General features: G+C 39.1%; 1 protein-coding gene across 3 annotated transcripts in view; it reads right to left on the bottom strand.

Annotated features, from left to right (window-relative positions):
* CSMD1 (CUB and Sushi multiple domains 1) overlaps positions 1 to 16,846 on the bottom strand; it is a 2,098,967-nt gene that overhangs the window by 196,974 nt on the left and 1,885,147 nt on the right. For all 3 annotated transcript variants that reach the window (XM_003940706.3, XM_074384178.1, XM_074384179.1), the window contains one exon: positions 15,618 to 15,806. In XM_003940706.3, the coding sequence (XP_003940755.2) occupies positions 15,618 to 15,806 (189 nt within the window). The remainder of the gene's footprint in view (positions 1 to 15,617; positions 15,807 to 16,846) is intronic.

Here is a 16,846-nt window from a genome sequence, read left to right as displayed (position 1 = left end):
GGCCCACCTCTAGCATTGGGAATTATAATTCAACATGACATTTGGGCAGGGACAAATATCCAAACTATATTTGTATATATATAATTTCATGCTGAAAGGATCATTAAAATGTAAGTGAGGGTTGAACAATGAGAACACATGGACACAGGGCGGGGAACATCACACACCGGGGCATGTCGGGGGGTAGGGGACAAGAGGAGGGAGAGCATTAGGACAAATACCTAATGCATGCGGGGCTTAAAACCTAGATGATGGATTGGTCGGTGCAGCAAACCATTGTGGCACGTGTATGTACCAAACCTACACATTCTGCACAGGTATCCCAGAAGTTAAAGTAAAACACAACATAAAATAGTAAAATGTATGTCTAACATAAATTTTTAAAAATAAAAATTCAAGCCATATGCACAACAGTAATTTTCAAGCTGAAGTGAATTATTTCTCACAAGATTTTCAAATTTAAAAATAAATGAAATATCCATTTTCCATTTGAATGACTAAGGCTTTCTGGAAAATGTGAGCAGAAAAACTACCATTCATCAGTACCATTACAGCCACCAACTGACATCAACACAACCTAATGCACAGCTGACCTGAACTCTACTACATGAATTTGCTGCAAATATGTCACTTCATATATTTATAATTTGATCACCAAACTTGTCCAGTTACGAAGGCAGCATCTATCTCAGAGAAGTGCAGCATCTGCACAAAATTGAAACTCCTGTGCCCCTCAGGTGGCTGTCTGCTGTTTTACTCCCTATGACATCCAGAAGCAACCATTCCATTAAATGAAATGCCCATGTATAATCCACTGGCCTATTAACAGAAAATAGGCATAATAAATAATTTTCTGGATAATGAATTCCATACAATGATCATACAACTTATTTTTTAAAAGAAAATCAATGGTACCTCAGAAAGATTAAAGAGTAGGAGCGAATGGCAGAGAGTCTCAACTCTCAGGGCATTTGAGATCAATTTTCCCCGATTCCACATCTGCACAAATTCTAACTATTACAATTAGAGGTCAAAAGTTTTGTTTCCAAGCTTTTAAATGGAAAAGTTGAATTTAATGATTATCTCTATTAACCTGACCAAACTACAGGTATGGAACCGAATAATATATCAAGCCAATCCACAAAACAAATGCTCTGAACCAGAATCAACGATAAAGATTGTAACAATTATCACCCTCTAAGAAAGCATAGCTAAGAACAAGCTTCGGAATTTTTTAAATCAGTCAGAGAACAAATTGATATGCCAAGGATGTGTTATTTTAAAGAATATCACGTTAATATGAACCGGAAAACATTCCACCAAGCTCGTTGTGTCATGGTCAAAATACTTTGAAGAGCACAGTTCTTGGCGTAGGTGTTTATGTGCCTGTGTGCCTGGGTTTCCAGCCCAAATTGCAGAGCTGTTGGAACACCCTCAGATGTTACATTTATGGGCCTTTTTTAATAGTATCCCAATTTTAATTAGTACTAGGAAAGCAGATGTGGCAGGGAAAGGATGCCAAGAATCTGAACTTTTCATGTCCTCTTGTAGTGAAGGCATAAGGTTCTTCAATTTCAGTGCATACCATCATACCGGTTAACAGCTTGCTAAATATCTGAATATTCGTATATGTACATGTATGGGTGTGTGTGTGGTGCCCACTTTTCAGTATTAATGGGAACATAAACCTCTTATTAATTCTGAGTAATGCAAAAGCCACTATCTTCCTTTGCATGTAATGCAATATTAAGAACAGACAAAATTGGCTCTCAAAAATCTCCGTCAACTTGTCTCCTAATGGTCTATTAAATAATAAAATACTACTACTCTTTTTTGTAAAAATGAAATGCAACCCCCCACATTCCCAATGCTATTTCTTAAAATTTGTTAAACTGATGCTGAAGTGCTTCTTAATAAATACAAAAGTCCTATCATCTCTGATGAAAATTTTGAAAATAGAGAGTGAGGAAAAGTACTTGATTGCATTTGATGTGAAAATGTCATTTTTTGTGATTTTAATTAAAGCACTATGGACTTGGCATAGGAAATCATGCATATCAGTAGAAAAAATAGAATGTCCAGAAATAGATATACACCTACCAGATGATTTAATATAGGAAGTAATTCGAAGCCAGGCATGGTGGCTCATGCCTGTAATCCAGAACATTGGGATGCCAAGGCAGGTGGACAGGCTGAGGTCAGGAGTTTGAGACAAGCCTGATCAACATGGTAAAACCCTGTTTCTACTAAAAATACAAACTTAGCTGAGCATGTTGGCGCATGCCTGTAACCCCAGGTACTTGGGAGGCTGAGGCAGGAGAATCACTTGAACCTGGGAGGCAGAGGTTGCAGTGAGCTGAGATGGAGCCATTGCACTCCAGCCTGAGCAACAAAAGCAAAACTGCATCTTAGAAGGAAGGGAGGAAGGGAGGGAGGCAGGCAGGCAGGAAACAAGGAAGGAAAGAATGAATTTGGAATTTTAAATCAAGTGAAAAAAAATTAGTGGAGAAAATAATTACCCAGCAAAGTATTTAATAAATGACACTCAGATAACTGTGTAGCTGTCTAAGAGGGTGACATCTTAAAACAGGATCACACTGAGACCAACACAGATTCACTCTAGAATATGAAGCAAATACTTACATGTATAAATGAAGCTACAGAATAGAAAATTAGTACCTCAATGTATAAATGAAATATTTCAAATTTCAGAAAAATAGGTCAATTTTAACCGAAAATAGAGAGGACTTTTCTAGGTGATAGTTCACAAAGATTAAGATGCTTCAATTCAGAGACTAGCAAAGACATTTGCTGTGCTTATGACTGACAAGTGGCTAATAAATTATTGTACAAAGAACTTTCAATATAATTGAATAAGACCAAAGAAAAATAAGAAAACCATGAGAACATAAACTTTTTTTTTTTTTTTTTTTGAGACAGAGTCTTGCTCTGTCATCCAGGCTGGGGTGCAGTGGCTTAACTTAGGCTCACCGCAACCTCTGCCTTCTGGGTTTAAGCGATTCTCCTTGTGATCCGCCCACCTTGGTCTCCCAAAGTGCTGGGGTTACAGGTGTGAGCCATCACACCCAGAGAGGACATGAACTTTAAAATATATAAAGATTTTGTACCAGTCTTCAATACTCTGGTCTTCCCATAATGGCAGACATTAGGCTTTGAGTGTACTCATTACCTGAGTAACAAACATTGTATCCAACAGGAAACCCTCACCCCCAGCTCACCGTCCTTTCTCCCTCCCTGTTTTTGGAGTCCCAAGTGTTGATTATTTCCATCTTATGTCCGTGTGTTTAACCTGTGCTGATTAGGTACCTGCACCTGTGGTGTGCTTGTGAAAGCAGAGACTCCAGACTTCCTGGAGCGTGTCAAATCGGAATTGTGCAGTGCTGGGAGTCAGGAATTCACTTTTTAAACTAATATTCCAGAGGATTCTTGTTAACTTTGCATGGTGAGAACTGTTAGCCAAGGAGAAGGACTGGTCAGCTACACAAATATGAAACTGAAGTAAGAAATGCTGACATGGACGGAAAGCCACAGTGGGCAGCCAGGTCCCTGACACACAGCAGACTGCCTGGGGGCTGAGCAGAAACGAGAGGATGAGAAGCAACTTCACACCTCGACAACAGTACATCAAAAATGGGAAAACAGGCAAAGCTCACACTGTCTGCATCGACATGGCCTATGTGGAAATAAACACCTGCCCTCCAGCCTCGGCGCAAAGCACTAATTCTCTCTGTGATGGTCCCTGGACAGATGCCCCACCCGCCTGGCAGGTGCAGCCACTTTCCTGCACTAAGCGGTCACTTCCTTTGAACTGTTCACTTATTTTTCCTGTCTCAGTTGTTTCCACCTTAACCATTTTGGAAAACCACCTTCCCCAGTAGCCTGAGGCTCATGCCTGCATGCCCATTGGGGTTTACCCACTGCAGCTCTCGCCCAGGCTTGTCCACACATTTTCCTCCGGAACTGCTCTTTCTACCAGGAACTGACATTTTCAAACTCTCACTTTCACAGGTAGAGGTGGCTCTGTGCCTCTTCAATGAAAGACTAACCTACCCTTCAATGTCAGCTGGTATCTTAAACTGCACACAGGGCATTTCACTATTTTTACTCCTCTTTGCCTTTTATTGATTTAGGAGCCATCATTTTCAAAGTTCCTCCTACTGGAGTGTAAAGTTCCAGCCTGACTTTTTCTTTCTCTCCCTTTTTTTTTTTTTTTTTGAGATGGAGTCTTGCTCTGTCGCCAGGCTGGAGTGCTGTGGCACAATCTTAGCTCACTGCAACCTCTGCCTCCTGGGTTCAAGCTATTCTCCTGCCTCAGCCTCCCATGTACCTGGGATTACAGGTGCCTGCTACCACACCCTGCTGATTTTTGTATTTGTAGTAGACATGGGGTTTCACCATGTTGGCCAGGATGGTCTTGATCTCCTGACCTGGTAATCAGCCTGCCTCGGCTTCCCAAAGCTCTGGGATTACAGGCGTGAGCCACCCCACCCGGCCCTGGCTGACTTTCTCATCCCTATTTCCCATTTGCCTCTGTTCCCCTATCTGCCCACCATCCCTTTGTTTGCTCTCTGAAATATTTTGAGTATTCAATGTCAGGTTTATTTCTCAATGCTAAGCACGATAAACTCCATTATAGGATTTTTAAAAAATGTGAAATACATAATTGATCTCTATTAGCCACTCTTCTGCATAGGACCCTTGATTCTTTTATAAAATATTACTTTGCATATTTTGTACAGTTATTTGTCCAGAATGGTGAGGGCCTTCCTATCACTACTACTATTACAAAAAATTATCATTTCTGCACATTTCCACTGACTACAGTACTGCTTTTATTAGAAACCACATTTCATACACAGTTAGAATATGTGAAGTTTGGGATGCTCAGTGTGCCAAGCGTGGATGGAGGAAACGCATTATTTAATTTCATAAATAAACATGCTGGATTTTAGCACATGATAGAGGAAAATTATGTCTTTAGTAAAATGCTGAGACCTAATTTGTAAACTGCAGAAGGTAACTGATATTGATTGCGCTGGACTCTGAATTTCAGTCTGATCTTGGAAGATTAATTTGATCCGGGGTTGGCAGACAATGGCCTGCAGGTCAAAACCTCTCTGCAGCCTGTTTCTGTACAGTTCACAAGCCAAAAATGGCTTTTACATTGTTTTTAATAGTGAAAAATTTAAAGATAAAGAATATGCCACTGAGACTACACATGACCCCCAAAGACTGAAGGTCTAACTTGGTCCTTTACAGAAAAAGAGAACCACTCTCTGATTTCAGCTACATGAACAAGAAGGGAAATGCGTTACCAGCTTAGTTACCTAAACACTGTTGGCTTGACATTCAACAGCACTCTGCTTGACAGCCAACCAACAGGTTTGCACTGAATACATTCCTGGTTGCAAATATGTCTGACTGCATGAAAGTTTGTTTTTTGTTAGGCTCCTGTTCTTACCTGGCATTATGATAAAGTTTTCATGCCAACATTTGCGTTTCATCCTTCAAAACAGATTGGGGAGCACCTTTATGTTCATTTGCAAATAAAGAACTTCAGTGAAGTCACTTGCCCTGTCCAGGGTCACACAGCCAGCAAATTTTGGAGATGGGAGGAATCCATCACTAAATTGCAGGAGCCTGACCATGCAACAGCGTAGCACTGTACCCAAGCACTCCTTTCAAATCTCATAAGATTGTGTGAGGTAGCTTTAAGCAAGGGCAAGTAGGATAAACCTCATTTTACAATGTACTTGATGGAAGTTGGCCAGTTTGAGCTATGTGGACTGTGTTGATTCACATCCTGATAATTTACAATCTGGCTGACATAATGCCTACAACCTATATAAATGTCTTTGTCTCTCTCTCTCTCTCTCTCTATATATATATATATATAGACACACACACACACACACACACACACACACACCACACCATGTGATTTGACATTTAAAATTCCAGGAATTTCTATATAAGCGTCTAATGAAAACTAAATGTCTGGAAATACTGTATTATTATCACGAAACAGAGGAGGACACGGATAATGAAATAGAAGCAAGTAAATATGCATACAAATGTGGGTCAAGATGGCCAGGGGAGACCCATGTTAATTATAGCTAAATAATTATAAGCTTGCTTGGCTCAGAGTACACTGGAGTTTATATACCGAACCAAACTGTATTATTGGTGCAGTTAATTAGAAATCAAGCGGCAACAGGAGGCCTAAGGCAAAGACCATCTGAGAGCTCAGTAACATTGGGGAACACCTCGGTGTGGCTGCAGAGCTGGGAATACTGCTCTGGTCCCAGGAATGTCTTCTCAATATGGAGAATGCATGAGGGCCTCCTAAAGAGGACTTATGCAAAGATCTCTGAGAAGGAAGGTGACCTCTGCTCACAAGATCAGGGAAGGTCTTTGCAGATGGGAGCTGGCAAGGAAGAGAAAAGTGTTGCAGGACAGAGGTCACGGAATGCCTTAGGTTCTGCCTAGGTTCTAGGAATATGGAGTGATTTTAATTGCTCTGTCCTTAATACTTGGGAGAAAAAAGCCCCTTGATGCATTGCGTGTGCTCAGACCAGGTGGCTCCTCATCCACTGTATTTCTGATGCAGCCGCACCCGATAACAAATGGTGATTAAACTCAGAGTACTAGTTTAGCATGTCTTAGAAGGATCTCAAGTGCTCTCCCCACTTCCCACACTATCTTACCTTCCCCTTCACCCTCCCCTTCCACGCCCATAAGATCAATGAGGTTATGCACATAATAAAAGTGTTTGGAGCCCAGAGCTCGGGCCAACATGGTTGCCACGCTTGTGTAGGTCCCCAGGACCCATGCTGTAAATTCTACTCTTGTGTCTTTTTTTCCTTTTCTCAATCCCTTGTCACCACCAGGACTAAGGGCACCCATGTACCAGGTTGGGGCTGGTACCCAACACATAAAAATCAAGATAAAAGTGTTAACTACTTTGCTCTTTATGTTCATAAGTGAAGGATTTTAATATTTATAAAATATCCCAATTAATTCATTTATGCCAAGTCTCCTAACATATCCTCCGAACATTTGAGAATGATGTTGTTTTAAAAATTTTGTATAGAATAGGAGAAAATTTTTACAGTTCACCCACCTGACAAAGGGCTAAATTCCAGAATCTATAAAGAACTTAAACAGATATACAAGAAAAAAACAACCCCATCAAAAAGCTGGCAAAGGATATAAACAGACACTTCTCAAAAGGAGACATTTATGCAGGCAACAAACATATGAAAAAAAGCTTATAATCACTGGGCATTAGAGAAATGCAAACTAAAACCACAATGAGATACCATCTCACACCAGTTCAAATGGCGATCATTAAAAAGGCAGGAGACAACAGATGCTGGAGAGGATGTGGAGAAATATGAAAGCTTTTACACTGTTGGTAGGAGTGTACATCAGTTCAACCATTGTGGAAGACAGTGTGGCAATTCCCCAAGGCTCTAAAACTAGAAATACCATTTGACTCAGCAATCCCATTACTGGGTATATGCCCAAAGACTTATAAATCATTCTATTATAAAAACACATGCACCCGTATGTTTACTGCAGCACTGTTCACAATGACAAAGACTTGGAACCAACCAAAATGCCCATCAATGATAGACCTGATAAAGACAATGTGGCACATATATGCCATGGAATACTATGCAGTCATAAAAAAGGATGAATTCACGTCATTTGCAGGGATGTGGATGAAGCTGTAAATCATCATTCTCAACAAACTAACACAAGAACAGAAAAGCAAATACCGCATGTTCTCATTCGTAAGTGGGAGCTGAACAATGAGAACACATGGCCACAGAGCCGCAGGGAGGGGAACATCACACACTGGGGCCTGTTAGTGGGTAGGGGGCTAGGAGAGGGATAGCATTGAGAGAAATACCTAATGGAGATGAAGGGGTGATGGGTACAGCCAACCACCATGGCACTTGTATACCTATGTAACAAACCTGCACATGTACCCCAGAGCTTAAAGTGCAACAAAAAAATTGTATAAAGTAAAAGGACAGTTTCCTCTGAGAGATGCCCTGTCTGTGAGTAAACAATATTTAGGGGGTGAATACGTGGCATAATGGAAATAACTTCGATTTTAGAATCCGAAAGCCTGGAGTTTCAATCCCACGTGAGATTAATTAGGCATTGTGCTTTTTTCTAGTAACGTCATCTGTGAGCAACAGCATCTATGGGGACTGAAGAGACACACACAGACATATCTTCGGGTGTCCTCTGTCTCCTCCACCCACCTCTGAGCCAGTTCGCATCCTTTGCCAGGCTATGTGTTAGCAGAATACAGGCAGCTATATCTAACCCTAAGTTCTGACTTTAAAAACAGAAGCTTAACCATGTAATGTGTGAGAAAGACTGTTTTTGTACTGTTTATTGCCTGCAAAATGCTAGCAAATCATCAATAAACAATAGACAAACTCCACTCCAAGCAAAAGCCACGTCTGATAGAAGGCTATGAGAACCAGAACTTCAAAGGAAATAGCTGCTCGGGAGTTGCTCTCTCTTTGACCAGGGAACTTGAAAGCAGTGCACTCTGACGTGCCAGTTTAACTGGATCTTTGAGATAATACGGAAAATTTCAGTTCTAATTCAGGCTTCTCCTGAAGATGAATAAGATTAGTGTGCTGATAATGGAAACAACTGCTTGGCAGAGTTTCTTTCTGTAAAGCAGGAAATGAAGCCTGAGGACAGATGATCTGCCTGGCTTTTTCGAGGACGATAAAAATCAACACAGATTTTCAGAGAGAAATAATTTAAAAGGTCAAGCAAAGTGAGAAAAACAACCCGGAGTTCTCTGAAACCAGTGAAACACATCTTGCCAGCTCCATCTTTTCGCTCACAGAAGAGCTGTAGCAAAACTGTTACTTGCTGAATCTGGGGTAAGGCTCTGACCAGGTTGTGGCCTGGGTTCTGCCACTTTGAGCCCCAAAATTGGGGTTTGGAGTGGGTGCCCCCCAAATCCCCTTCGAGACCTAACAATAATAACTCGCAAACATGTAAGATTTGAAGGCTTATTCTACTTTATATATTTAATCCTCTCAATCATTCTGGGAGCTACAAATCAAAATCTCTATTTTATATGGCAGAAAGCAGGTTTAGGGAGATTAGGGCTCCCTGGGCTTTTGGGGGCTACTTTTGACAGGGATAGTCCTTGCAATGTACCCTCAAATTTCAAATCCAAGTAATTTTTCTCTCAAAATTTGGTTCGTCTGCAATGTCATTAGCAAAAAAATGAACTGGTGTAAGACAAAAAATCTTTAAAGTAAGATCAGTTGTTGGGGGGCCTATAAGACAATGAGCTCAGACTTCCAGGTTTGATCTTGCTCATTTATTAAAAAGCAACTGTTATTTTTTAGTAACAATTTCAATATATTCTTCTAGACATTTTTGTAAAGGAGATAATATAAATTGTATTGTAAGAAAAAATATAATATCAACTCAAAAATCATTGTAATATTAAATAGATCAATGCAGATTTTAAGTTTCCAATGCCACAAAGAGATATTTGCCATTTTTTAATTTTTCCCTTTTTTTTTTTTTACAGTTTTCATGCCCTCTATTTTAAAATAAAAAATTAAATAACTATGATGACCTTTAAGTTGGATGTGGAAGTCTTAAACTATTTTAATGTTTGCATCCGTAATTATATTCCCAATTATCTCAATGACCTTCTATATGATTTATTGCAGGTTGTATAACCACTTTTGACCCAATGTGAGATGCTGTCAGAGTCCAAACGGTTATTTATTTTCTGGTACAGCTGCTCAGTTTGAAATGTATTACGGCAGATAGTCTTTCTTTAATTACGATTTTATTCATTTGAATTGGTCCTTATAAAACTTACAGAGTCAAATATGATGAAGCAAATGAAGCACCCAGTATCTTAAACTAATTTAAAATCCACTGCCTCATTACTGATAATTTTCAAAACTCCATCTTTTCTTAGCCTCAGACTGACTACTGGGGGCAGCTTGCACCCTGGACCCGACGCGTAAATATCAAAATCGAGTTCATGAAGCTTCTTTTCCTCACATGATCCGCATTTCAGTGAATGGTACCAAATACTACCAGCAATCAAGTCCCCACCAAAACATGTCATCCCAGATTTATCTCTTCCTTTTCACCTGCTATCATGAAAGACTGTGGACTCTGTTTCTTAAGTATTTTCTATATCTGTTTTCAGGCCAAACTTGTTTTTCACTGTATTTCTGGAAGCCTTCATATTGCTCAAACACACATTACTATGACCCACTAAGTACTCATGAATCCCAGACAGGCTTCATGTCAGTCATTCATCATGCCAACAAAAGACTGAGCCTCCTAAAATGCAGACGGGATTGTATCTCTTTTGCTCTTTAAAGGCGTCTCATTGAGCAAGGACAGAAGGTGAAAGGCACATAAACATGCAGCTGAGACTTTCCATGGGCTGCTCCAGCCGGCCTCTCCAACCCATCTTCCTCCACCACATCTCCTTCACCTGCCAGCCCAGACGTCCCATCACAGAACACTGTCCTGGACCTCCTGTGCTCCTTCCGCTGGATGACCATCCGTTCCTTTGGACTAGCATATTGAATTGTACTTACTAGTTTATAAGTCTCTCTTCCTCCAGACTAGCAGAGCCATAAGAGCTGGGAACATATGTTATTTACCTTGGTACCTGCAGTGCCTAACTCAGCGCTAAGTTTGAATTCAAAAGAAAACAGGCTTCCTTAATACTTGTATGAGGCTTCAGACCCACAGCTAGAACCATAATCTACAAACACAGACACATAGTTAACATCACTTTGCCTGTATATGAAGGAATACAAAAATAAATATGTCAAGAAATTCTGCAAAATATACCCTTTCCATAAACATGCCCTTGTATCTACTTTTATGTTGGGTAGTGCGCTCGAACCCTAGAGGCGTCAGAGGTAAAACCCGTAACTTTGTCCCTACAGATGTGCTATGGTGGAGACTCTCATGTCCCAGTTTTATATCAAATATGAACATCTGCAGGAAAAATAAAATCATGAAAGACTTCTTTGCTGATTTGAGTGGCAATGATGTGGTGCCATGTTGATTTAGCTGGGGGTTTTGAAAACTGTTTTTCCCATGTGGAGTTCTAAACATCTTAAAGCAAGAGCTTACCTAGTCTTTTATTTAACAGCATACAATTATGAATTGTCAGTAATTCAGGATCACATAAATGGTGATGATTCTTCCATTTATGTTAACTCTCTTTAAACAAAAATGTTAGACTTTTCAAAGACAGAACATGTCTTCAATTATCTCAGAACTGAAAGTAAAATTATCTAAATGCCATATATCTCTCCTTGTAAGTTGAAATTACTAATTAAGATTCCAAGGGCCAAATAGAAAATAGGGTTCCCTTAACATTTTATTTTTAACACTGGAGGAAAATAGCAATACATCAATGATAATTATAGTGCCTTTTTCTTTTTAAAGTGTTCTAAAATTCAGCCTCAAAACAACTTTTTCAATCTATAATTTAAAAAAATTTTTCTGATTACATGTTTTTTGAGACAGTCATCAAAGAGTCCAATTTGTACCTCACTAAGGATGTGGCTACATCTGTTATATTTCTATATACACACACTCTCATTCTGTCTCCCAGGCTGGAGTGCAGCGGCACGATCTTGGCTCACTGCAGCCTCTGCCTCCTGGGCTCAAGTCATCCTCCCACCTCAGCTTCCCAAGTAGCTAGGTCTACAGGTGCACACCACCACATCTGGCTAATGTCTGTATTTCTTCTAAAGATAGGGTTTTACCATATTGCCCAGGCTGACTTGAACTTCTGTGTTCAAGCAATCCACCACCCACCTTGGCCTCTCAAAGTTGCTGGGATTACAGCTGTCAGTCACGGTACTCAGCCTATAATTCTATTTTTCATTATTAGACTTTGAATCCCTTGGAAGGAAACAAGTCATGGGCCAATATACACAACTGCTCAACACATCTATGAGTAGATGGGAGAAGGCTCCCAGTATAATCCACAACACTCCATACGCAATTTGCTGAAGAAAAGCAGCTGAAAACCCACAAAGTCTCTTTCCACCTGTGTCATATGAGGCCAAAGTGTTTCTACAACTTAGGGAAGTATATACATTCTAGGGACAGGCACAGTGGCACACACCTGTAAGCCCAGCACTGTGGGAGGTGAAGTGGGTGGATCACCTGAAGTCAGGAGTTTGAGACCAGCCTGAGCAACATGGTGAAACCCCGTTTCTACTAAATACAAAAAACTAGCTGGTTATGGTGGTGCGTGCCTGTAATCCCAGCTACTTGGGAGGCTGAGGCAGGAGAACTGCTTGAACCCAGGAGGCGGAGGTTGCAGTGAGCTGAGATCGTGCCATTGCACTCCAGCCTGGGCAACAAGAGCAAAACTCCATCTCAAAAAAAAAAAAAAAAAAAAAAAATCTACATTCTAAACATAACAAAAGGAAAGTGTGTAATTAATACTAAATATATAAAATCTTCCTTTATTGTATACTGCAAAAAACACACATTTATATTTTACATTAAATTCAGTTAAATCAACTTTAAAAATTCCTTAAGGATAAGCAAAAGACTGTTGGGGTATAAATTGCCAGTATCTGTTGTACAACCTTATGCTATTTAAAACTTTTATAATTCCTTCTCAATATCCTTTACCTATCCAGATAACCGTTTTTACTCATTTAAAAAATTTTTGTTTTTAAAATGATAAAAATGCCTATTTAATTGCGTCACACAACTTAATGTTCAAAAATCCTACTTTTTGCTATATTTTTCATTTTGTCTTAAGCATTACAGTCTATTTATAATGGAAATACTTTTATATTATAATTAAAATGCTATTTTACACAAATTGTAAATATCTAAAAGGTAACTAAAAGAACTTTTCCACAAGAAATGAATTTAAATGCTTAAAATATAGATTCTTTCAAAATTGGTATTTGCAAGATTCTATTTTAAGCATAATTTCTTCTGGCAGGAAACAATTCCACTTCAACACTGGTCAGGCTCTCAGAAAGACTGGATTCTAGACCAACGTTTTTATGATTATTAAGTCCCTTACTTTTTATATGTTTCAGTTTCAAATACATAAAAGTAAGTAGTTCAACTAGATTGTTTTTAAGATCCCGCCAAGTATCAAACATCAAAATGTATGAAGGAAAAACCAAACCATACTAATTCTGGGTTAACAGAAAGGTTAACAGGACGTGTAGAAAGTCACAGGTCTGTTTTAGAAAGATGATCCTTCTTAAATATTTTATAATTTGAGAACAAAATCATGTAGGTTATTTATTGCCAAGAACGAATCTGAAGGAAGATACTCCAATTCTTCTAAAACATGGTGCGCATTCTAGTGTCCCACATCCACAGAGCCATTGCCTCTCTGTCATGTTCAACACAAAGAAGAGACACCCTGACATGTACAGATTCCTTGGTGAAAACTGCAAAGGTGTCAGAAGAGCCTCATCTGCAGTGTGCACTATTTGTATTTCTGAGTCATTTAACTTAGCATTAAATAGTTCCGCTGGGGGAGGCCATGGGTGAAGAAGAAAGAAGTCAAGACGTATCCAAAAGCCATATATCTGACATCCTTTAATCCTCCTCAACCGTTCATTGAAAGAGCAAGCCATGTTTCCACCTAGTAAACAGTTTCCAGAACTCCTTGTTTACAGATCAGAAAGATGAACTGGCGTGCACTTGGCACCACAGAGTCCCTTTGGGACGTGAAGGTCCCTTTCCGTACCTCTTTGTGCTTCCACCTGGAGAGCACATTCCCGTTAGGCTCTAATTTGACTCCGCCTCTAAAGGACAGAAAATGCTCCAGGAGTTTCTGCCCATTCCACAGAACCCCTTTCCTGTGTCCAGGCTGCTGTGTGGGTTGTGACTTTGGCATTAGTGTTCTGTTTCCAGTGCCAGTGGAGCAGAGACCACAGGCGTTCTCTGAGCCGGAGTTGGGTCTCTTCAGCAATAGATTCTGTGACTCTGTTCTATAAACATTCTCGCATCTCACATCCACAATGCCACTGCCTCTCAGTCATGTTCAATACAAAGAAGAGACACCCTGAGCACGTTCCCACAAATTCTATAGAGTCATAGAACATTTAAAGCAAAAGAGAAATATATCTTCTGCTAAAATAAAAACTATTCTTTTAAAGAAAAAAAATCATAATTCCAATCATTCTTAATGAAGTAAACTACTTGAATCTATCTCCGTGTTTATTTTACATGAAAGACAAATTTTTAGAGGTAAAACATAAATAACAGGCTAAATGTCTGATCAACTTCTTAGAGTCAAAGACACCTACAATAAGTTTCATAAGAACCTATTACTGTCTCACAAAGCAATACCAGAAAATCAAATATCTAATGAAAATGAGAAAAAAGAGATCCGATATGAGCTTCCACTCATAAATCATAATTAGCTTTCAAAGACTAATATATTTCATTATGAATATAAACCTTGATAAGACAAAACTATGAAAATTTCATGACTTCAAAGCTTTGAACTAAAATTAAAATGCCTTATTTGAAAACCTGGTTTTTATGCATGTGATAGATAAAATGCAAAAAAAAGGCATGAAATATTGAAATCAACTTCAACAAGCCTTAGATTTAAATAATCAAAAAAAAAAAAAAAATACAAAGCCTACAGCTCGAAGTATGTTTTTAAACTAAAACAAGGAAAATGAGTTTTTCAGAAATTAATGTTTTAAAATTAATACAATGGTCAAGAAAAATTATTTTGAATCTTAATCAGATGACACTTTTTTTTTTTTTTTTTTACTTCAAGAGAAAGTAGAAGTAAGTGTTAGAATAGCTTGTCCCATATGTTTACTGCAGCACTATTCACAACAGCAAAGACTTGGAACCAACCCAAATGCTCATCAATCACAGACTGGATAAAGAAAATGTGGCACATATACACCATAGAATACTATGCAGCCATAAAAAAGAATGAGTTCATGTCCTTTGCAGGTACATGGATGAAGCTGGAAACCATCATTCTCAGCAAACTGACACAAGAACAGAAAACCAAATACTGTATGTTCTCACTCATAAGTGGGAGTTGATCAATGACAACATATGGACACAAGGAGGGGAACATCACACACTGGGGCCTGTCGGGGTGGGGGCTAGGTGAGGGATAGCATTAGGAGACATACCTAATGTAAATGATGGGGTGATGGCTTCAGCATACCACCATGGCACGTGTATACCTATGTCACAAACCTGCACGTTCTGCACATGTACCCCAGAACTTAAAAGTATAATAAAAAATTAATAAATAAAAATAAAATGGCCAAATTAAAAGCAAAAAAAGAATAACTCCACCCAGGATCTAGTGAATGTCCAACCTTTCTCTGAATTTAGGCTATACAGCTGCATGTCAGGAAATTTCGCACAGCAAGTGGAAAGTTGAATTCTAACTGTTATAAACCAACATTCAGTATTTCCTTACCTTTTATCCTTAGTTACTGCTTCATTTATATTCAGACAGTGATGAAAATGAGAGCAATATACAGAAAACAAGTCTGGGATGAAAATGAGTTTCTTACCCTGGCAGAGTGGTGTGAGGGAGTCCCACTGGTACATGCCGAGTGGGTTCCGTCTACAGGTTGCATTGCTGTGGCCAATCATTCGGTATCCAGGCTTGCAAAAATAGTGCACCTTACTTCCAACTGCTCCTGCAGTCCTGTTTAGAATTCCCCCATTCTTCAGCGGGTGGGTCAAACTGCAGTAAGGTGCTGTGGACAGACAGAAACACACACAAATAAATAAACAAACAAACAAATGGCTGGTGCCATTGCCTTGGAGAGAGGATATAAATGAACTACTTCTGTTTTCCAAACAGTAGGAAGTGAGCACCAGTATGTAAGTTTGTTTTAAAGACCATTCCAAAACTCGAGAGTCAAGAAACAAGTCTCTTACTCTGAAGCTGAGATCACCTGCAGGTGTGAGTCCATGTGAAGCCAGGAACCTGCCTATGGTATTTTGAGAAACATGAGGGGGATCCAATCTTTTTGGCTTCGCTGGGCCACAATGGAAGAAGAAGAATTGTTTTGGGCCACACATAAAACACACGAACGCTAATGATAGTTGAGAAGCTATAAAAGAAGCTGCAGAAAAATCTTACAATGTTTTAAGAAAGTTTACGAATTTGTGTTGGGCTGCATTCAAGTCACCCTGGGCCATATGCAGCCCGAGGGCCGTGGGGTGAACGAGCTTGGTCTACGGGATCATTTTGAATGACCTCACTGACCTCTCTAAAGCAGGTTGCCTAGTTAAATAACCACATATATCACAAGGATAAAAGTAAAAGGGTACTGCACAAGTCATCATATTTGCAACAAAAATATTCTCAATGTTTTTAAGTATTATTAAAATGGAGAAAGTAGAAATATATAACATTTTGTAATGAACGCCATTAACTTTTTCCTGTCACTGTTAAGTGAAACTTGTAGACTGTACAATGATGTGGATATTAACCTTCTCTTTTAATATATGGGATTTGAATGAAAACTTCCAAGAAAATGCATTCTCTTGAGTCAATAACGATCTCACAATAGCTTTAATCATCCCCGTTTGTAAGAAGATTTTTTTAAAACTAAAGACAGGCATTTGTTAAAATAATCATCTTACTCATGCAGAATGCCACATTTCCATGGTTAAAAGTGTCTGCATCTTATTTACACATTTAGACAAAGAAACTTGCTTCATCCTCACAAGGTGAGGTCACTCCTGCATAAAATCCTAGGAACTCACTTCAGATGAATTTAAACAATGC

Source organism: Saimiri boliviensis, chromosome 13 (genome assembly GCF_048565385.1).
Source record: "Saimiri boliviensis isolate mSaiBol1 chromosome 13, mSaiBol1.pri, whole genome shotgun sequence".
NCBI lineage: Eukaryota > Metazoa > Chordata > Mammalia > Primates > Cebidae > Saimiri > Saimiri boliviensis.
The sequence above is the reverse complement of the archived record's forward strand: the minus strand, read 5'-3'. Positions and strand labels throughout refer to the sequence as shown.